This window comes from Pundamilia nyererei, unplaced genomic scaffold, assembly GCF_000239375.1.
Source record: "Pundamilia nyererei isolate P.nyererei 1_Seehausen unplaced genomic scaffold, PunNye1.0 scaffold00098, whole genome shotgun sequence".
Classification (NCBI taxonomy): domain Eukaryota; kingdom Metazoa; phylum Chordata; class Actinopteri; order Cichliformes; family Cichlidae; genus Pundamilia; species Pundamilia nyererei.
Window position 1 is genome coordinate 451,737 of NW_005187499.1, and position 23,725 is coordinate 475,461.

At 40.7% G+C, this 23,725-nt stretch overlaps 1 protein-coding gene across 1 annotated transcript; it reads right to left on the reverse strand.

Annotated features, from left to right (window-relative positions):
* Positions 1-81: 81 nt before the first annotated feature.
* LOC102212356 (vasoactive intestinal polypeptide receptor-like) lies at positions 82-23,027 on the reverse strand. Its single transcript, XM_005740197.1, has 13 exons — positions 22,825-23,027; positions 21,453-21,546; positions 20,280-20,393; positions 11,693-11,799; positions 11,520-11,617; positions 10,290-10,416; positions 5,377-5,530; positions 4,162-4,222; positions 3,646-3,712; positions 3,473-3,564; positions 3,122-3,251; positions 2,524-2,565; positions 82-2,407 (listed from the first exon to the last, which is right to left on the reverse strand). Exons 1-13 carry the CDS (start codon positions 22,882-22,884, stop codon positions 2,216-2,218), a joined length of 1,338 nt encoding a protein of 445 aa, XP_005740254.1. The 5' UTR covers positions 22,885-23,027; the 3' UTR covers positions 82-2,215.
* Between the last annotated feature and the right edge of the window lie 698 nt (positions 23,028-23,725).

The window sequence follows — 23,725 nt, forward strand, 5'->3', positions numbered from 1 at the left end:
AATGCTGGAGCCGTCCTCACAGTGCAAATGATTTTATTCAACTTCATTAAACATTTTGTTCAATAACGTATTTACATGGCAACACAAGAGAGACACTGTCAACTTTACACTGACAGTAAGCAAATATCACGAGTAAGGAAGTACTTTCAAATGTAAACACTTATTTCCAGTTGACACCTGAGCACTAAAGAGCATCACCGTAAAACTCACAAGAAACCAACTCTTTATCCACATCACTAGCTCCCTGTCTGAGGTACTTTTAGGTTAGCTTTACCTCAGTTTCAGTTTACAACACACACACACACACCACAAAAACTGGAACTAAAATAAGCACCAGCATGACTCTGACGGAATCTGACGCCGAACATGTAAGCGTACAAAACTGTTCTGCAGAAAATGCGTGGGCAATGTAAACGTGACGCCAACAATTGTGATGTCTTTTAGCTTTATAAATTGTCAGTGAGCTCCAAAGCCAGGCAGGCGGTGCTCAGCTCTAGCATTTATGTAAACGTGCTCCCCGTAACAGCAGGTGAAATGTTTACCGTGTTAGTCTCACATCTCTCAATTAGCACTAAACAGAAACGACAGCTGAAGCTATAAGTGTTGCCTATATTTGGCCACAAATGAACTAATTTGGCAAAATAAATACTTTGACCTGATTATGAAGAACGTTGAGTAATCATGTTGTTACAACCTGAGGGAAACGTGAATGTCTCAACTAATTTTGATGTACAAGGGGTGATTTTGTTTTTCTAAAACTCCTCACTCATTTACATTGTATTAATCTCTGTTTTAATACATTATTAGGACCGCAGTCAGCTGAGTGGCAGGTCGGTGCCAACAAACTCTCTGCCAGGCCTCACCTCAGCTCATTCAAGTCACTGAAGTGGACGTCTACACCGTGTCTGTGCTGTTGCACAAAGTTCTAACAGACAGTCCAAGAAGTTTCGGTGTATGATATCCTGTTATTATATTTGTACGCCTAACATTCATTTTTATGCATCTCTCTGTGTTATGCATCCACGCGTTTTACAAATGCAACTTGCTAGCAAAGCTTGCTTGCATTAGTTAATAATCCTTGTGTAAATATGGTCACTTCTACCTTCAAAAACCCAACATTGCAACAGCCACAGTTAAAGTTGACACTTCAGAAAAGGAGTTCACAAACCCACAGGCGATGTCACGGTGGCCCCCTCCATCTTTTATATACAGACTATTGTGTGGGACCAGTGGGAAAAGTCTGGGATCCGTGAGCATGCCGATTCATGTTGTAAGTAACAAGATATTTTACAGCTAATGAAAACTTTGACCTGCTTGTCTCACTAGAGAAATAAAATAGATGAATACATTTAAAATAAATGCAGCGGAATAAACTATCCATGCAATCCAGTTAATGGAAGTAAGTTGTTGTTACTGCGTATTTATTTACAGTCTTGTAAGTTGTGGATTAATAGAATACAGCTGGTCCATCTGTTATCTGACTGCGCACTCAGACAAAAACTAAAAGCCTCTGTAATCTGAACTGAATTTCACAAGCAGAAGATTCAGTCTCTCCTCTGGAATGTTAGCTGGCAGTAATTCAGCAGAGTATCCCCTGAATAAAACTGTCATAGGCAGCATTAGGAACCTCCATTGCACTGCCTGTGCTTTAGATTCACAGCAGCCTGACACAGTCAATAAAGCTGCTTCCATTGTTCCCTTAAGCAACATGGGCCATTAGTGGTTGGAGACCTCCTCTGTCACACACCCTTTTGATAAACATCTTGCAGCTTGTCTCTGGTGTTATTGGTCAGAGGACATTGAATTCACTTCAGTGTCCATGAGGGTTAAGAAGAGCTTTCTCTCTGCACGTTACTGTCATTATTGTTACACTGAGGACCGACTTTTTATAACTTGCCTGTAGCCTTTTCCAGTTCCAGATATCAACAAAGCACTAATATGCAGTATGAGCCCATCTGTACATATTTCCACATGACATTGGCTTTCATACAAATATCAGAAACCAGATTGTTGGTGCAGACCTCCCTAGGCCTCTCATTACAGCGGTTTTACCTTTCAATTCTGGCAAGAAAAATTCAGTCTCACTCAATTTTTGACAGGCAATCGCTAAAAATACTCAGTAACCAATATTGATCCTGTGGCAACAGCGTATGCGAGCCACACATTCAGTGCCTAAGGATTTAAATCAAAGAGCGACAGTAACTTTAACTGGATATCAGATGGACGAGAGGCGCTCCTGACACGCAGATGTCCGGCGTGTTGTGGGGCTGCATTTGGTCATCATGGTGATCTGGGTGCTGAAGTTGTTGCCGTTGCTGCCCATGGAGGGCTGCTGGTACTTAGTATCAGCACCCAGAAACCTCTGCAGCATCCACCTGCGCCACTTACGCTTAATCTCCGACTGCACCTGCAGGACAAGCAGAGAGGTAGACAAACAGAACGAGGAGCATCGTTAAGCAGGCATGAAACACGGGATTTAGCTAATTTATCTCAGTGAGCTTTTTTTTGTTAGAATTTACTCACCTCTCCATTTAGAAAGCAGTACAAGACAGCAACCACAAAACCCTGTTGAAGAGATGGGAAAAAACACACTCACACACACTCCGCCCTGTAAGAGCTGTTGTTGCACATAAATATAAGTATGATCGCACAGCTGGGGAAACACTCAAAATACTTGCGTATGAATAATGATGGTAAAATGACGACCAACTTCAGGCTCAGACAGCAAGTTTATCATCCAGATCCCCTGGGAAATGTTCCCAGGAGATATCACTTTGAACTACAACGGTTATAAATTGAGAAAAACTTTCCATTGCACAGCTTCCATCACTGCACTTTGCTCTCAGAGTTTACTTTCAATTTAATGCTCAGCAAACGAGCAAACTCGTTATTCAAGCGTACAAAGTTAAACATGTCAGCAAAACCAAGCATTCATTTGCTCCATCTGACAAACTATCTTCATAAAACTTTGCAATCAAATGAAAGGATGTCCACTTGCGGCAGCGGTTTCGTCTAAAACACAATATTTCAAGCATAAAATCCGCACATTCATCTATAAGTAGTGCTGCCTGCTTCTGTGCACCATTTGGAAAGTGTTGCAGACTTAATGCAGGGACGTTACCTGAAATGACCCGAGAATAAGATCGAACACCATCCTCACTTGTGGGTGAATGTCATCGGGGATGAAAGCAAAAATAATGTAGTTTATGCCAAAGAGAGGAATCAACAACAGAGTTGATTTAGCCAGTCTCCTAAAAACATGAGATGGGAGGAAAAAAAAGTAAAGAGAAAGCTCGTGTTCAGCCGTGTTAAGGTCCACAAAGGCCAGAGTCGAGTATCTGTCACTGTGCAAGAGCTTAGTCAAAATAAAAACCTAACAGCAGCAAAATTAATTAAATTAGCATCACCTGATAAGAAATGACTGCAACCTGCACTATGATCAAGATGCTGACATTTTGCACTGAATACCTACGAGTATTGATTGGACTCCTTTCTTCCAATGTCTGGGCAATTCATCTTCTGCCGTAAAATCCGGATGATACAAATGAAGAGGAAAAAGTTCACCTGCCACGAAAGTAGCAGACTGGTTAATTTTGCATTAAGCTGAGATTGGAATGTTACTCACAAAGAGCTGCACTGACTCACAAGTATGGTGATTAAAATGGGGGTTTTGATGATCCACCAAGGGCCGTCATCAATTGTCTCCCAGCATCTGACAGGAAAAAAGGAAATGCAAACAAGAAGTTCTCAATAAGTGATCATAAAAAAACATCACCGGACTGTAAATAGAGGCAGCAAAATTGCTCCGAAGACCAGCTGTTAATCTTTGTAATGGATGAAAGAAGAGGAGCTTTGACTTTTCATGAAGACTTCTTAAAGAAATTACATGAAAGCTGACTAAGAGTTTGTTCATACCAAATATTGAAAATCATTACAATGATACAAACTCTGGTTTCTTCTTATATTTCCACGGATGTATGCACGCTTCAAAAAGTCGCTGCACTTATTTTCAGAGCAAAATCTAAAGTATGGCTCAAGACTTTTGCACAGAACTGTAATTCTAATATCTGCATCAGTATTGGCTAAGACTTTCACAATCAGTGCATCCCAAATGATAACTTCACTTTAATCAACAAGAAAACATGATGAAGATGAACTCACCCAGGGTGATCTAAAAAAGCCTTCGTTATCGCCCACGCTGAGATAAAGATGGTCGGAGCCCCTGCAGACAAATTACAACACAAACAGAATTACCTCTAAGTTATTTCAACATTAAAATGATCTCTGTTTCTCAGAGAGAAATGATCAGCTCTGTGATTTATTTTATAGATTATTTTATATACTTATTTATTTATCTGTACCACATTTGGGCATGAGCACACTGTTAATCTTATGAATGCGTTTACAGCTGAAGCAATATTGCTTTTTAGCTATGCTTATCATTCTTAACACGACTCATGTGTGCTCTGTGCCAATACTGATTCATCCTGGGTATCTGTGGGAAAGGCTTGTTTCCATTTTCCTGCTTGCAGACACAACATTTCAAGCCTATTTCTAGATTTATTTCACTGTGAAGGGAAAATAAATATTGTTGAATATATACGTCAAAGGCAACTGAAGGATCAAAAGGTAAAATATTTTCAGATTTTAACTGAAAATAAGATGAAACTCCTCAAAGGTTCCACCTAGCAACTTTTTTATGAATATATGAATTTTGATGAAAGCAGGGACACGATTGCTGTTGAAATTGAAATATAGCAGTTCAGGTCTACTTGTTTGATCTCTAAGTTCAGCAAAGAATTTAATTTATTTATATGTTACGTTTGCCATACATACATAAAGCTATTTGCCTTCCAAAAGCATTGCGGGACTCTTTGACTGAATTCTAACAATGAGAACGGGTGCCAGCCGCCTGCTGCTGCTAAACTAAGGAAAACTCATTCATGTGCAGATTGAAAGTTCAGTATTTCTCTGAAGCAGCTGCATGTATCAAACCTCTTTTACATAAAATAATATATACTCCAGTTCCCTCCCATAGTCCCATGATATGCATGTTAGGGTAACTGATGAGTCTAAGTTGGCTGCAAGTATGAAAGTGTGAATGATTTCTGTCTTGGCCCTGTGAAGGCCCAACTACCAGTCCAGGAAGTATCCAGCTTCTTGTAGCCTTATGCCAGCTGCAATAGGCTTCAGTGTCCCGTATATCTCCATGATAAAGCAGATATAAGTAATGGATGGATGGATCCAGTGACTGTAGTAAAGACTAATGAAGGCATTCAGGTTGCCTGATGGCTGCACTGACACTACAGACAAATGGACACATCCGATCCCCTTGCAAATGAGATTCTGAGAGCGACCATGAGAGCTAACACTTACCCCACCCAATGAGGATGTACCACCAGAAGTACTTTCTCTCAGAGAAGAAGGACACAGCTAACAAAGCATGAAGATAGAGGCCCTCCACAAGCAGCCAGAAGTAACTGGCCATGACCCCGTAGTGGAACAAAACCATCACTGCCTTGCATCCCACCTAAAAAACATTAACATGTTATTGGCTTTACCAGAAATGTGCAAATGAATGTAGATACATATATAAATCTATTTCCATTTAAATGATTCAAAAGGTTACTTGAGGACGTTTTTAGCAAACTAATCCCAAGGGCACAAAAAATAGCAATTAAAGGTCAATACACATGTGCTATCTTGTAGTTGGGCTGATTATACTGACAGAGTATTTGACCATTTAGATCTGTAATCTGCAGTAAATGTAACTGAAATCCAAGTTTAAAGCTCCTTGTTGCAATATTAGGAGAAACCACACTGACCCACTGCAATGTCTGCACCATAACTTAAAACTCCAAATGGGAAAATGTTTTCAGGCAAATATTGTTATTGAGTTAAACAGAACTAGAAGAAGCCTAAAATTCCACTCTCACTATCAAGACGGCCTAAAGCTGTTAATCAGCTGAGCTAAGCAAACAACTTAAGGTTAGAGAGCAGGAGCAGGACAGACGGAACAACTGACGGAAAAAGTGTGGACTTTATACCAGTTTTTAAATTGTGTTGATAGGCCACGTAAAACCAGAGTTATGATAAAAATATATGCAATGTTTGGTTTTTTCCTGAATACTGTCGTTGTTTATATTTACTGCAGGAAGAAACGGTAAAAACAGCATTTTATAAGGAAAACGCTTGAAAGCACTCTCCGCCTGTGAGCAAAAACAAAACCAAAAAAACCCCCACTCTTTCCTATTGGTGGAAAAATGTACCATGTCGACCAATCAAAAAATGATATGGCAACATGGCATTTTGTTGTTTAGGAAGGGGGGAGTTTTAGGAGTGACGGCGGTGTTTTGAGATGTGAGAGATTTGCGGACGTTTAGCACAAATCTTGTGTAGTTAGTGTGTAGTCAGTGTGTAGTGTAGTCAGTAGTTTTGCTGTGTGTGTCAGAACAATGAGGCGACTGCTGAATGTTACAGGTGTTACAGCAGTGATACATCTCCTGCTGTCAGGCCTGCAGGTATCAGGCTGTTGTTCTCCTTCATCTCATAGTGGACAGAAATTATTTTTGGAGTGGCACAAATAATTTGTGTGGCATCAGATTTGATGCAGAACAGCTGATTGTTCTGTAAATAGTTTGAAATGTTTATTTAAAAAAATTGCCTTGACTGCATTTTTAGGTAAACAGCTGCAAAACACTTTGTTTGCATAACTCAGTTACTTTTTTGAAGAAGTAACTATATAATTAATTGCCCAACATTTGTCATTATTTACTGTATTTTGCAGACAGAGAGTTACAGGACTCTCTCTCAGACCACAGACTCATTCTCATAATACTGGTCAGAGCTTTATTTTTAAAAAAGAAAAAAAAAAAAGAAAGTTTTGTTTTCAAGATTTTCTTTTGTTTTTTTTTTATTTTCATTGTAAGTGGGCTAAAGCAGGTAATTAAAAGTAGTCTAACATAAATGTAAATGCTGTAATTTGATTATTTTAATAAACCATGTAACTTGGATGGATTCGATGCTGGCGTGACCACAGTGCACACGTCTAATGTTGCTCACAGTGGTCCAAGGGACCGCTCAGGAGGTTTGTGTGTTCGCTCAGACACATGAAAAATTAGAGGGAACATTGGTTATACCTCACAACATAAAGCACTTTCAGCTAATGATTGTGAATTGCAGCTATTGCTAAAAGCATATAATTGAGCAGGTGGCAGAGTGGAGTACCCACACAAGAAAGATGACATCACAACAAGATTTGTAAGCCGATCCATAATGTGTTAGATTAGCTTTTGAGACGAATAAACAGGAAGCACACGTGGGTGCCTGGACCATTATTTCCAAAAGTCTCAGTTTTGTCCTGCTGCATGCACACTTGAACAAGGTTTCAAAACTAAAACCAGCGTTGTTTGCAGAAGTGTCCTAAGATGCTTGTATTAGATATCAAGTTTAAAATAAATCCTTTTTACTGTGGAATTTGCCTTATTGTACAGCAGCAACATATGGTTCAATTCTGATGGCATTATTTACTTAACTTGTCGTTCATATCACGTTAAACACGGCTGCAGAGATGTATTTTTTACCTAAAACATTCACACTTTAAAGGTATATCCAGAGGAAATGCATTGACCTTTAAAAAGATGAGGACAACATAACAGACTAGACATTTTAAACTAGCCAGGCCAGTTTTAGTCCCCGTGGGCCAAGCTAAAAAAATTATAGGATTTGTTTTCTTGTTCAGAACAATGTGAATATTTAACATATTTAACAGACAAAGTACTGTCAGTGTAAAACATTACACAGAACCAGCCTCTCTAACGCTGTCAGGGAGCTTCTGTTCCACTAACATCAGGGTCATTCTCACTTATCTAAGATAAACAATCACACTTGATACACATTAAATGCATATGTTTGCAACTTAGTTTTATTTCAGTGTTATCAAACTATACTGTTGTTCTATTATTTTTCCATGTTCTTCATTGTTATCAAATGTAACATTGCTTGGTACTCTCTGTCCTGCTGGGTTGACGTTATTGGCCCACTCTTCTGTGCAACATTGCTTCAGTTCATTGAAGTTTGCAGGCATTCATTTATGCACAGCTCTCTTAAGGTCCCAGTAGTGCTGTCAGGGTCCTTATACACTGGTAGGATCACGAGAGGATGGGGATTAGTAATCTTTGGTTTCACCCTGGTTTATGACCATGTTTCGGTTTCTGTTTTGCATTTGTAGCTCTCTAGTTCTTCTGGGTTTGTGATTTCTAGTTCTTAGATTTAGTTCTGCCCTCGAGTTTATTCTCTTGTTCCCCAGTCAGTCATGTGTCTGAGTGTACGTGTCGTATTTTCTGTTTTATTTTCATAGTCTGTGTCCTATGTCAGTGTATCTAGTTTTGTCTTCCCTCGGATGGATGACTGAGAACCTTCACAGACATCTTCCCTCGTCTCATTATGTCTGATTTGCCCCAGCTGTGTTTTTTTCCTGCTCTCCATCCTCTCGTGATCCTCCTGTGTATTTTAGTCCTCAGTCTTCCCCTGCTTGTTGTCACGTCGTTACCCTTCACACACCTCCTCAGTGCTGTGCGTTTCCTCTGTGTTCCTAGTCTCCGTAGCTCCTGATTTCTAGTTTAGGTTTCTTGTTTTCCAGTTCCTTGAGTCCTGAGTTTGTTAGCTTTAGTTATTATGCTTCGCTTTTTGTTTTCTGTATTCGCTTTAAGTTTAACCCTCCGTCTGTGAGTCCTGCATTTGGGTCCTCCTTCCTGCCTGCCCCACAGCACTAACCATGACAAGTGCATTTCAGTCAGGTTGAGATCTGAACTGTAATTATTGAAACCTTTTCTTTTTCTGCCATTCTGTTGTAGATTTGTTGCTCTGCTTGGGATCATCATCCTGTTACATGGTCCAGTTTCAGCCAGGCTTCGGCTGTTGGCCTCACATCTGAGTCTAGAATACTTTGACATACAGAGGAGTTCATGGTTGACTCACAGGTCCTGTGGCTGCAAAGCGAGCCGAAATCATAATGCTTCCTCCACCGTGCTTGACAGTTGGTTTTTAAAAGAAAGAGGCCTTGTCCTGACAATACTTGAACCCTGGTTCAGTCCTTTTCTAAATATACTGTCATGAACTTTAACATTTAACACACTAACTGAGGTCTATTGAGTTTAAAATGTAGCCCTTGGATTTTTTGCAGTTTCTGAGCATTGAACAGTCTACCTATCCATGTAATTCCTTCCTTAATTGGAAGCAGTAAGGGTGTAGTTAATTTTTCACACACTGCATCTTGCATTTTGGTTTAAATTGTATTTAATATGTCATGTTTCATATTTCTTCTTAGGTTGTATTTTAAGACCTTCTAAAGACCAGGTTTTTATAATGTCCTGAAATGACATAATTTAAACAGGACATATTTTCAATTTATCAGGTCTGTCTATAGTTAGTTATCCACATAAATGAAGTGGTGACACAACATTTGATTTGTTTCCAGGGTTAGATTAAAACTAGGAATGTGTGTTCTTGCAACTCTCTGTGTTATTTTGCACGAGGTTTTCCGCTTTCACCCCAACTGTATTTTTACAAGCTAAGCAGTGCGCCTTACACCAAGTAAACAAAAGTTTACTCCTTTTGTTTTTGCTTTTTCACTGAGGAGTTTAGAAATCTGTGAGATATTTAGCAGCTGTGTTTAGGTCAGGGCAGCCGGTGTAACCTGAAGGAGAAATGTCTAAACTCAGCCATTAAGCAACAGCACTTAGTGATATAATAAAGCGGGTGATTTACAGCGAGTTGATCCAGTCCTCTCTGGTAATAAAGTGGCAAGAAAGCAGCACTAACGTTGGTGACTTGATCAATCACATAAGAGGGAGCAATGCCACAGCTAGGAGCTTATCTAAATACTTAACTTATCAGTTATGACGTTGTGGCATGTTGTGGTAATAAAGTCAATACAGCACTCTGAATGTGATTTATTGACAAAGCTGTCTGTAGTTCAGGCTTAATGTTCAAGTTCAGGCTTAATGTTTGGCAAACAGGAACTCTCACAACATCCTGGTGCACAGATGAAAAGGGAAACATCATTTTAAGAGCAGAAGTGCCTCAGCAAACACTGCTACACCCAGAACGCTGAGTAAACTTTGAGACAAAGCATTAAAGTCAGAGTGGGAAAGCGGCTGCTGAGCAACGATGCCGAACTTCAGTTAGGCAGAGAGGGAAATCAATTCGCGCAACCAGTTCAATAATAGAAAAATCATCCTGCAGAGCTTTCAGCAGCAAAGAGAAAGGACGGTGAACGGCGTACTCACAGATGCTTGGCAATCTGTCTCGCCGACTTCGTACAGAACCACGTCCTTGATGAAAACAGTCACAGCTTTCAGTATGAAAGACACAAACAGATGCATGTGGATGTAGTTTCTTGTGCACTGCAGCTTCCTGAAGAAGAATACAAATACACAGAAAATGAACAGGCAAAGTACTCCTAATGCATCCCGACTGGTTACAATGAATGAGCTCCTCATGTGTCTCGGAAATCATCAGAAAAAAAGCGTGTATCAAGAGAATATGCACTAGAAACTTCACTGACTTAGTTCAGATGAGCACAGAACAGATGTGCTTTTCAGCTCAGGACAGCAGCCATTCTAAGCACTTAGTGTACACGATTATCGCCTTGTAATTTCCTACCACCGTGCTCTGCTGTGCTGCTATCTAAATGTCACAATTCATTTAAACCCTGCAATTGTCATGAAAGGCTTTCTGCATGTCTCCCACTTTGGATGTAGCTTTTTCAGGGACATAATATTTATCAGGGATGCGGAGCAAGGAAACAAACAAGAACAAATCGGTGTGTAGGGGGAGAGAAGCAGGGGGTGCTGAGAAAATGTCACTAATGTAAATTCTCTCTTTTGCCTGCTTTCAAACAAATACCTTCCCCGTGACACGATGACCTGAGGTGAGTTGCGTAAACGCAGCAGGACAGTTGAGCTGCGATGAAGTATCGCTCAGCTGCATGAACGCCACATCTGCACCCCGACATAAACAGCAGGCGCTGCCAACATCCTGCGTCTCCGCTCCAGAATGCAAACCCGATCGCATGTCAAAAAACCCAAAGAGTAAACAAAGCGCTTGCTGTTTAGCCCGCGACACACAAACAGCCTGAAATGCAAGCACAGCCAGCTGATGTTTATTAGACGCTACACACACTTGCCACTTAAACCTGTTCTAATGATCTACGCCAACAATCACTCACATGCGTTTTTCTCCACGACCTTGTGACCTTAAGGTCAGGACAGAGCATACAGTGAATAACCGATGCTCATCTAAGTGATCTGACTTCACGGTTTGACTTGGTGACTGCTTGCACCCACCCACATTTGGACGACTTCTCCCACTTAATCCAGTTACATTGCTGTTTAAAAAGACTGTAAGACCTCAATAAAATGCAGGAAATGAGAGATCGACGGGGTTTTCTTGCTTTAATAGGTGTTTGATTGTCTTTATGTGGGAACATTAAGCAGTGTTACGATGGATCACCTTACCGGAAGAGACACAATATGACGATAGCGACAGTCAGAGAGATGAGCGACACGCTGTGACCGATGGTGTATCCCACTTTGATGGCGTGGAAGAATACCTCCTGTAACAATACGTTTCAGTACACAGGTCATCAGGTGTGGGACATTTCACTTAAAGTTCCAGTTGCCACACTTACTTCATGGCTATCCATGGTGGTGTTGGGATTATATCCACAGTCTGCTATGTAGGAGTCCATGCTGACTGAGGTCCAACCATCCGCAGTGCAGGTCTTTGACAGGTTACCTAATGAGCAAAGGGACAGAGGAACAACACTGGAAATTATTGATATTTCTTTACGCCGCTCTTCCTGCTATCCTTTAACAGTACAATAAAGTGCTTGTTGAGATGGGAGTTGTAAGAGCTGCAGGGCAGACATACCACTGCATTTAATTAAAACATGCTGAGACTCATGTCTCCCTGGAATACACCCAAATAATCAAAGGAAACAGAATGAATGACTGAAGAGGCTCAGCCGCCCAACTGGCTCAGAGATGCTGAGGCAATTCCCATGTGCACTTGCTTCCATCTGTTTCTTAATTATGTGAAGGCTGTACACACAAACACCAGGTGGCCATCAGTCAAGCAGGGATATTTTGGTCTGTTCTGCCCACAGAGGGCAGAGGTGAAAGGTGCATTTAGACTGACAATTAAAAAACTGCATGACCAAAATACAGTGTTGCAGATTTGCGGTAACAAAAGATAGAACTTTTTAAAATTAAGTGTAGAGTCAAACTTGCGAGAACAATGAAGTAAATGAAATTACAGCAAGATAAAGTAAAGCTTTTTGGGTTAAAGCTGAGTCCAGTAGTTGTCCGGAGTAGCCTACAGCAGGCCAGAGATTTTCTGTATTGGAAGTGCTGAAGATTAGATATGTCTGTAGACATAGATATGTATGTCCTGCTCTACAGGAGAATGGAGCTTAGCTTCGTCACTGCGAGCCTCCAAACATCAAACCGATTTGAGCCTAAACAGAAACACATGAAAGGCAGTCCTGCTTGTGTATTAATCACCAGAGGATGTGGTATAAAACAGATGAAAGAGGCAAAAGTGTGGGCCATAGTCAGGGGTTAAAGTGGGCCTGCATTTTTATATATTTGTTTTATTATTATTATTATTTTTGGCACAACACTGGAACAACTGCAGGTGTCCATAAGTTATGTTTGTGGTACTTCAGCATCTAGCTAGCCCCACAGAAGTGATCTCTTTTAATTCTCAGGTAATTTCAAATCCAACGCTGCTATCAGCTCAACAAACATCAGCAAACACATAAACTGTTTGTGTGCAGTTTGTCTCACAGTGTGTTGCTAGCTAAAGGTCCAGTATTCCTGTGCTGTATTTTACAGGGAGAGAAAAGAAAGAGCTAACTTCACTCAGAGATGGAGAAAGATAAGAAAGACAGAACAGGAAAGGAAGAAGAGGGGTTAAAGATAAGGACTGATCAGTGGTGTTTGATAAACCGGAAATTTAAAGCTTACATGTAAGTTCTCACATTTTTAAATCAGATATCTGGTCTGTACACATAACATTACGTTTTTTCATATTGTGAAACCTGCTGCAAAACAAACTGACGTAGACTCGCTGTGTTATTTAAAGGTTGCATGAAAATCCTCTGCAGAATAAACAGGTTAGTTTGCTGTGAGGGGTTTAAAGTAAAGAACAGTGTGTGACTGGTGCACAGTGGCTGTGGTTTCATGGTCAGAGTTAGGTTACATAAAGTGCAGCAGAGATGAATCTGAAGTTAAGCTGATGATGCTGACATTCATTCAGCGAATTTCACCTTCATACCAATTTTATACCTTCTAGAAAAAAGACAGAATACACACTGTACTGTCAGTGTCGAGGATGGAAATCAGCCAAGACAACTCATAAAACATCTGCTGACATCCAGTTGAAGCAGCAGATCAGCTGATCACAGCCTGTACACTAAGAAAATCTACTGGAGCTCCCAATAGAAATTATTGTGATTTATGATTCTTTTCCCCACACTGAGGCAACTGATTTCAGGGTTCCCCACATGCTGAATCCTCCCATTCAACCTCTTTCATGTTTAGAGGCAACGTCACCCTCTACAATGTAAGAAACACAAAATAGAGCTGTTTTTTCATTTTCTTTCTTTTTCTCTGCTCATGTTCTACTTACCTGATTCAAGCTTTATTAGAATTCAAATTTAGACTGGAATAAAGTTTATATTCACATCTACTAATATTATTTTTTTTTTACAATGATAGAGCACAAGGTTCAGATAGTGTTGCACAAAAATAAGTGGTAGAAATGTTCTTCAAGGAGCTACTTTTCACTTTCTTACTGTGAGTACATTTAAGAGGCTTTCTGGAGTATTTTTAACACTAGTATCTGTACTTCTACGTAAGTATAGAAAGTCTATACCTTTGCAAATCTGCTTAGCTGAGTGCAGGACCCTGCACAGATAAGTGGAGCTCTGTACAGTACAGGTCAGACCTCAGTGCTAGGCAGATTACATCAGAAAGTTTCTATTTCCGAAGTTTTGTGGAAAAACAAAAGCAAAAACAATTGAAAAGGCCTCTTTTTGGGTCCTATTTACGTCCTCTACACTTGTTGCATATGTAATAGAAAGGCAGAATATGTGGCATATGATACAGAGAGGATTTAGATTTTTACAGTGTGACGAAAGCTAGAAATGGATCCATGAACTAATTAGACCTGAAAACTCATGTCCCTCCCTTCATGAGCATCTAATCTTGAAGCATGGATTGACTGCTCTGTGCTTTTTGTTCAGTCTCTTATTATGTCATACTTCTTTCCTCATCTCCCTTCCTACCAGTAAAGAATGGAAGCTCCGTGATCTGGTGACAAATTAATCCACGTCCTGAATGCTGCTGTGGAAATCAACATGTAGGACATTCCACACATTGCGTAATCGTATCACTCCGCAGCCGCTATCAAATCAGCACCGAGTTGGGAAATGACCAACAAGCCAAAGTCTTAGAATGTATTTGGCACCAAAATTTGGTTCGCTCACAAATACCTGAGCAGCGTAATGCAGAGAAGACGGAGGCTTAGCTTCCTCAAACAACATGACAAGACACAAAGGCGAAGCTAAGCCCCTGCTGTTTCAGCCCATGCCACCACTGGATTTAGCCTGTTTGAGGGATTGCCAGAAGAATGCTTTCATCATTCCCCAAAACATGACTGCAAGGATTTTCAGTGTTCAAGTTCATCACCCCATAATCATTTTTATTTTCTTTTTACTTCTTGGCTTTTCCCTCCAGTATTGTACAGTCAAAGCCTTATCCTATCTAAGTATATCCAAATGTTTGATCCATAGTATTATTATAAATCAACTTCATGTCAAATTCACATTGCAGCATGTAGGTGAACCTGTTGACAGCTGGGCACTCTGTCATTCTCAGCCTGTAGAGAGGGTGAGCGCTATTAAAAGAGATGAATGGCTGCATGTTTGTGTTAGATCTGCTAGGTAAAGAGTTCATGAGAATGGCAACTCTGTCTCAACTAAATTTATGACCCCGAATCTCTATGGCGCCATGTTTCGCAATGCTTGTTTTTGTGTGTGAGGCTTATAAAATGAATAGCATGGGATGTGTCAATACCTTCAGTCTTTTGCAACGATTCTCAGGAGTGAGGTTAAATTAGACTTCATGACATTCTGTGAAACACGCTTACAAAGAAGAATGTATGCATCGTGTGTCTGTAACCTGCCGAGGCCTTAAAGAGCTTTCGACAACTAAATAACAGGAAAAATACACAGTGGTTCAATGACGTAAACTTTTTTTTTCCTGCTTTCTTGCACAGAAAGTGATGCACGTTCATCATCACTTCAGTAGTCCTTCTTTCAGGACCTGAATGTAGACCAGGTTTAACCATCAGACACCTGTGCTGATAAGGTGATTTGCTGCATAATTGATATGGTCCACATCAATGCAGCACAACACTGCACAGAGGGGGCTGTTGATCCTGTAAACCTCCTGACATGTCTGTGAAATATGCCTCCTCTGACTTCAACCCCACAGATCCAGTGATTCTTCATCTGCCCCGTCTTTTCCCTGGAGTGCTATCCGCTCTCATATCATACTATCTCCCATCTGGGCCACATAACAGCTTCCCACACAACCTTTCTTCCCCTTACTGAGTGTTCATGTAGCTGATATTTACTCGACGGTACAAAATGTTCTAATGTACCCTGCATAATCCGCAAGTACTGGCTAGATTACAGCTATAGGACCTCCTTTCCAGGTTCAGTATATGATACAAGCAGTGTTTTCATTAACAAGTACGAGTGCAGGTGCGCTACACCTGTGGCAGCTCGTTTATTTTGCTCCCCACCTTTTTTAAATGTCAGGTGTTATATATATATATTTACAGTATATGCAGCTGCTGACAGGGTAAGACTTTTGGCACACCCATCAAATATTGGCAAACATACCTCAACGTCTGTTCCAGACTGTTGGACAACATTTCAGGAAACCTGCAATTCAACCCGGAGATGGTAGCAAGACATCGCACGCCATTATCCGGTTAAAGAACCGGATAATGGCTCTGGGGTTAAATGTGGGCGTAGCAAATATGCTGTACTGAAAAGTGTCCTGTACATTCCCAAAGACAAGCAGTGCACATAGAACAGAGCTCAGACTATGTACCACTATGAAAGTGGGTAATACATGGGTGGATTCATATGTGTTGTTCAGTCTGGATTTTCATTATTTGATCCTGTTGACCAAAACAATTCACTTTTATGATATTATTATTACAGCTATACATCTATCTATACAAAATATCCAAAAGTGCTATTAGTCAAATTCATCTTTAATTAACGACTGAAGTGCACTCGGAGCAGGGGAGTCAGGATATTATGGGTAGTACTAACATGATATCAAATTTGAATTTTCAAATATTATGTTTACTGCTGTAGACTGACCATGCATAACATTATGAGCACTGACATCATCATTCATAAAGTGAATAACACTGGTCATCTATTCTTCGTGGCTCCTGTTAGTAGGTGGGATATATTAGGGAGCAAGAGAACATTTTGTCCTCAAATCGTAAGGATTTGAGTGAGTTTGACAAGGGCCAGATTATGATGGCTAGACGACTGAACGTCAGAACATCTCCAAAAGTGCAGCTCTTGTGAGGTGTTCCTGGTCTGCGGTGGTTAGTCTCTTTCACAAGTGGTCCAAGGAAGAAACAGTGGTGAACCTGCGACAGGGTCATGGATGACCAAGGGTTATTGATGCACGTGGGGACAACAGATGACCTACGGAAGCTCAGACTGCCCAAAAAGTTTATGTTGGTTATGATAGAAAGGTGTCAGAATACACAGACATCAGTCGTTGTGTATAGGCTGTAAACTGCCAACAATGGCCACGCGAGCACCACAACTGGACCATGGAGCAATGGAAGAAGGTGACCTTAACTGAATAACTTTCTTTTACATCACGTGGATGACTGATACGTGTGTGTCGCTTACCTGGAGAACACCTGGAACCAGGATGAATTATGGGAAGAAGGCAAGCCAGCAGATGCAGTATGATGGTTTGGGCAATGTTCTGCTGGGAAACTTTGGGTCCTGACATCCATGTGGATGTTACTTTGACACGTACTACCTATCAAACCATTCTTGGAGACCATGTGCACCCTTTCATGGAAACTGTATCCCCTGATAGCTGTGGCTGAAAGCAGAAATGGTTCAGGAACGGTTTGATGAGCACAACATGTTTGAGGTGTTGACTTGGCCAGATCTCAATCCAAACTAGCATCTTTGGGAGGCGCTGGACAAACAAGTCTGATCCATGGAGGCTCCAGCTCACAACTTACAGGACTTAAAGGATCTGTTGCTAACGTCGATGGTTCAGGGTTGTTTTGGCAGCATAAGGGGGACCAACACAATACTAGACCGGTGGTCATAATGTTATGTCTGATCGGTGTATAGCGTCTCCTTTAGTGCTACAACTTGGCCACTATGTTCAAAATATAGAAGGGAGAGGTTTATTCATATGTTTTCACTGTCCAGCTAACGGACCAACCACAACTTTACAAACACGAATAAATCAAGAAAATATTATTTATGAAAACAAACAGCTCAAACATGCAGCTTTGTTGTCACCGCCAATAAATATTACACAAAGCGTGGTAAATTTAGCCACTGCAAACTTCTTCTTTTTTTATGATTAGCATAGCTTTATAAAGAGCCACACCTGGGATTTTACAGCTATGGCTGTTTGTACCTGATACATTTCTCAAGGCTCCAATTTTAAATTAAAGCCCCTTTGCCAGTCAACTACAAATAAACATCTCCATCAACTCTCCATTAACTGAGGAGACGCTACGTGGCGATTATTGACAAATGGAGATGTTGAGGAAACTCGAAGGGGTACATTCCCAGGAACTACTGTACAGACATGGTGCAATTCAGCCAGAAAATTCCCAGGATAGTGTTTTCCTTTACAGATAATTAGCACAACTTCCCTGTTAGGCTTTCACCAAATAAAGAACAAATAACCAGTGTGGCTCTTTAATGAGTGTATGGCGTCTACATGGGAAGTTGTTATCTTGTTTCCTGCTACTGTTTTGAATTTTATTGTATTATTTATGATATTCAAGATGTGGTGGTAGAAAAGATAAGAGATTGTAGGGCCAAAATAGCATCATGAGTATGAGCCACTAGGACACTCCATAATTTCTATTTCTGGTCTCAGATATGGAGCGTGATGATACTGGCACAGGCTCAATAGCAGGGATATTTGGAACAATAAAAACAAAATGGAAGTTAAGGAGGGATCGAGATGAGCAGCACGCCAGCATCTCTCTGATTCATTTTAATATCCCATGCTTAACTCATGTTTCCATGAATACACATTTAATTTCAGGTTAATCTCAGACTCATGGATACAGACATAAAAAAGAAAAATGGCATTACGAGGCTTAGTAATCATGTGATGTACTATTTATAGGCTGTTTAAGACTGAAATTGTTTTTATTATCTTGAATGTGGCATGTTTGCCAAACTACATTAAAATTCTCAGATAGATTCGTTATTTTTTAGAGACTTTAAAGCATCTTAGCAACTAGGTGACTATTCACAGGCCACTTTATTAGATACACCTTGCTAGTACCAGGCCGGACCCCCTTTTCCCTTCAGAACTGCTTTAATTGTCAGTGGCACAAGCTGAACAAGATGCTGGGAACATTCCTCAGTGATTTTGGTCCATATTGACACCATAGCTGCTCGTGCATGACATGAATCTTCTGTTCACCTACATTACCTACTATTGATTGACATGTAGTAATGGTGGAGGGCATTTTAATACAGTGAATTCACTGTCATGTTCAAGAAACCAGTTTGAAATGATCTGAGCTTTGTGACGAGCCAAGAAAATGTCCTCCATCCCACTGTACCATCGCCAGCCTGAACTGTTGACTTGCATGTTGTCTTCACCAAATTCTGACCCTGCCATCTGAATGCTGCAGCAAAAATCAAAGCTTTATCAGACCAGGCAACATTTTTCCAATCTTCTGTTGTCCAATTTTTTTCAAGCCTGTGCAAAGTGTAGTCTCAGTTTCCTGTTCTTAGCTGACAGAAGTGGCACCGGGTCTTCTCCTGCTTTAGCCCATCTGCTTTCCAGAGCGGCAATTTGTGCTTTCTGAGATTCTCATATGCACACCTTGGTTACAACAATAGTGCCATGGTGGTGGGGTGGAAAGCACTGTTCTCTCACAGAAAGGAGGTCAAAAGTTCAAAGCCACTAGCCTCTTGGGGCCTTTCTGTGTGTACCTGCAAGGATACTTTCTGGCTTCCTCCCACAGCCCCAAAACATGGTAGTTTAGTTGGAGATTCTAAATTACAATCAAGAACATTAAGAGTAAACTGGATGAGATGAAGGCAAATTATTCTTTAACCTGAGGCTACTCTGACAACAGCCAGAAATACAAAACATAAAGGCTTTGAAATTCAAAATTGGTCAACAGGTTTGTGGCCCTGTAACATCAACCACTGCAATAAAGATCATTGACATATTACTACGTTATACACAAAGTTAGCGAATGATAGCAAACCATTGCATTCTGCAGATACTGAGTTCTGTTTCCGTCTGCATGACGAAAGTAAAACCAATATTTTCTGTCCTCTGAGCTTGATTTTGGTCTTCGCAATTCTGGGGGAAATTTCCTCAGACTGTTTCTACGTTCTGCTACTGGGGACTGAATGGATGATAAATCTGTGCATTCATTTGCTACAGGTAACGTTTTTTTACTTTTATGACTTGATATTAGATTTGTTGTTTATATCAAAAGATGACTTAGAGCAGCTTTAACTCTGCTTGTAAATATTTTTTTAAGTCACAGATATATTTAAGAAATCACTGAGGTGCATGTTCAGTGTTGTCCGTCTGTCTGTCTGCAAGATTACTCATCCATGAAGCTTGATGGAAAGGTGAAGCAAGTATAAAGAAACTGCCCTTTAATTTAGTGCTGATGCTGATACCTTTGCAAAAATGGGCATTTTGAGACCTTCTATAACTTCTCTATGTATTTACCAATAGGTGTCAGTGACTTTCCACCACAAATGTATGGATTCTACCATGTGCTTTCACTTTTTCTAGTCCAATAACTAAATACTAACTTATTACTGTAACCTTCTAAGAGTAAAATTAACTAATGTGCTTTTTCTCTTCTAACTCTCTTTAAAACACACACCTATATGCAACGTATATTGCAAGCTTGATTCTTACGTTCGCGATCATCCTCGGAGTGAAAGAAGAGAAATTTGGGGCAAAGGATGGTTACCACCTCTCCCACATCAGCACTGGGCCAGCAGGTGATTTTGTCCCAGATCCTACTGCAACCTAGAGAGAGACAAAGAAGGAGAGGGACCAAAAACAAGCATGTTACCTAAACTCACATGCCCAAAGATAGAGAGAAACTTAATTTTGCTCACATTTTGCTCAGTGTTTCACACATGAATCCCCTCAAGTGGGAAACAGCAGCCTGTTTAAGGTGAAGGCGGAGCACTGGCGTTCCCATGGCAGCCAATACGTGTGAGTTTAGGTCAGCTGGCATTACAGCCATGCTGGGCCCATAACAGCAGATGACCTGAGTTAACATGCTGTCACGATGACTAATAAAAAAGCTCTGTGCCCTTCGTTACACGCTGTTATTTGAATTCAACAGATCTCCGTGTCTTTCCACAGTGTGTATCCTCCCGGGATGCACAATCGGCTCACGCCACTTTCACAGCGCACCTGCTCAACAGTTTGTCGCAATGAAAAATCTCCTTACCAGGGTACATTTGCACGATTACCCTGAGGATCTGACAACATTTAAACCTATTGCAAATTTAAATTAAAAACATAATGAGAGTTTAACCCCTTAGCAGTCCTACAAATTTACAATTAGTCCCCTAAACCATCCAATGTACCGTGGGCGGTACGTCCGACTGCTAACAGGTTAATTACTTTTGCATTGCGTGGAAACAAACAGAGTCCCATAATGCCTCCAACAGTGTTTCAGTCACTCACAGAGGCTCTATGAAACACAACTATCTTTATGTACACACTGTGTATAATGTGCTGCAAAAAAACAAAAGCATAAAAAAAACTACAGATCAGGTGAGCTTCACTGTTGCACTGTAAAAGCATTTGTTAATAGCATTTCTTTTAAATGAAAAACGGGATCAGTTTTCTCTGTAACTGAATCTGCATATGTGACAAGGGGCTGACATTAGGTGGAAAACAGTGTTCAATCATGCAAGGTGTAATCTAAAGCCAGACGGGAGGCTTGGACAGCTTTTGTTGTCTTTGGAGTTCACTGTGTCACTTCAATCAGAGCTCACTTGTATCATTAGTGAATTAAGATGAGACAGAATAAGTAGCTCGTGGTAAACACATACGAAGCATCTGACATACCTGTTGTTCTGTTTTCAATCTGAGCCTCGCATATGATCCTCTCCTTATCGATTTCATTCATCATGTCGCACATCTGTGTGGCCACTGCAAACACCTGTGAAGAGAGTATTTGCATGTATTTTACATACTTCTCTTTGGCCAGTGGTCGCCTTTTAAAAAGTGTTAGCAGCACTGACAGGGTGCAGGTGCATGCAAAAAAAAACTTCGGCACCATTTGACAAATCGTTAATCTTTAAAGGAAATGTTGTTGCAAAGTTTTTTTTCATGAACTTCAAAAAGTGAATCTTTAACTTTGACGCGTGAGATGACCCGTTCCATTATATCCCTCATTCCTCATGATGTACTGGGAATTATGAAGTGATTCGGTGTGAAATATGAGGATTTACCATTGGGACGTATACAGACCATCTGCAGGAGGAGAAGATTTACTGCTCTTACTTGGATATATGAGTTTCCTCTCTATCGCATTAATCAGTCGGTATTCTGTGGCTATTGTTAGCCATGAAATGAGCCCATAGGACTCCAGTTTCTCTCCATACAGAAGATGACTTCCTCATTTAGATTATGATTTATCTTGCACCTGCAGGCTCTGCAGCATCACTTCACCCATGATGATGGCCAGACAACAGGTTGTCATTAACCAATCAGTGCAGCCTTAAGCAAGTTGGAAAGGGGGAAACTTTCACCAGCCTAATCATCGTTCTTATTATCAAACTCATGTGCTAAAGAGCCCAACAGTCTGTGAGTTTGCACAGATGATGATGTGCAGGTGTTCTATAGTAGGGGATTTTATCTAAATTCCAGTATGATTCATACATGCTTCTCTACATTAGACAGTTTGAAGAGAATCGTGGTGAGGACCAGAGAGGCTGCAGAGACAGACAAATGGGGACGTTACCATGGTGTCCTGAAGGGAAACCAAGTTCATTGTTTCGCCTGGTAATGCATCTTAACCTTGGTCATAAAAGGACAATGAATGTCCCTCAATAACGATCCCAGTCAAGGACCACCGTTTTGTTTGCTGCTGAAAAGAGAAACCTGGAGCGAAGAACTATCTGAACTTGAACTTCGTTCCATAAATTTAGGTTTAAAAAGAAAAAAAAAACCCTTAAAAAAAACACCCAAATTAGTCCCGTCATCCACACATGCTAAACGGAATTAAGTTGCACACGGGGGCACAGCGGTGCGCCCTGCATCCACACCTCTGGAGGACCGCATGCGTATCAGCCCTAAACCCGTTTGCTGGCTTATCGCAGTGACCTGCGTGGTCAAGCTTACGCTGCTAAATCAGGCAAGCAGCTGTGGCACTCTTGACAGCGAGCCCAAGATCAGGTCATGAGAAAAGTCAAGTTTTTAAGCGGAGTGTACTCACGGGTTCCAGCAACACGCAGGAGAACAGGAGGAAAATGCCATTTGAAAATCCCACCAACATATCCAGTGAAATATATAAACCATTAAAAAATAGTTTTAGGAAGAAAAAAAATTGGTGACAGTACAATGAGAATCCGTCCCAGGACTGCAAGAGTGCACCGGCTGGTTTTGTGCGGTCTTGCGCTCTGAGCGGCGTGAACTGCTCCGCTCCTGAAGTCTCCCTCCTCCTCCTCCTGCTCCCCCACCCCCTCCCACACAGGATTTACCTTGAACAGCCAACGAGTAACCAATGAAACATCACCTGTGAACGTCAGTACACGAGGGCGTTGACGCCTACAAAGAAAAAAGATTCAATTTACTGTATTTGTCGATTCAAATGAAGAAAACAATAAAAGTACTTTTAAACTGTGGCTGAACTCTCAATGACACCGTAAAAACGGGATATGACAGAAAGAGCTTTATCCCACTTAAGAACTGTAGACTTTTGAGAGACTTCTACTGTAGTTGTATTTATATTTTTGTTTTGTCTTTTAGACTATGTCATACAGATTGGGGGCAGTCAGGGGCTGTCATTATTTAGCAGGAAGATTTTGTCAGAGGTGGGGATCCCATAGAAACTGCATCCATGGAGAAGTTAAAATACAGCAGCTTGCGTAGTACTGAATGTTTTCCTTCTGCTCTCATGATTTTTTATTTTATTTATTTATTTTTTGCATAAACTAACTAACCTGACCTTTAGGGCATCGCCAGCTGGAGGGATGGCAAAGAACTGGTAGAACTACTGTAGCAGGTGAATCCAGGCAATTTGAAACTCATATATATTTTCCACATTGCACAAGTCACAGTGACAGAGCTGCACAAAAGGATCTGTAAGGACCAATAAACAAGACTCACCAGCCTGT

Bases quoted from the DNA above. Each gene is read 5' to 3' on its own strand.
- LOC102212356 (XM_005740197.1), bottom strand. From the start codon at position 22,884: ATGTTGGTGGGATTTTCAAATGGCATTTTCCTCCTGTTCTCCTGCGTG. The intron at 3,565-3,645 runs GTGAGTCAGTGC...CTTTCGTGGCAG, and splicing joins CCATTTTAATCACCATACTT to GTGAACTTTTTCCTCTTCAT. The intron at 2,408-2,523 runs GTGAGTAAATTC...CTTGTCCTGCAG, and splicing joins ACTGCTTTCTAAATGGAGAG to GTGCAGTCGGAGATTAAGCG.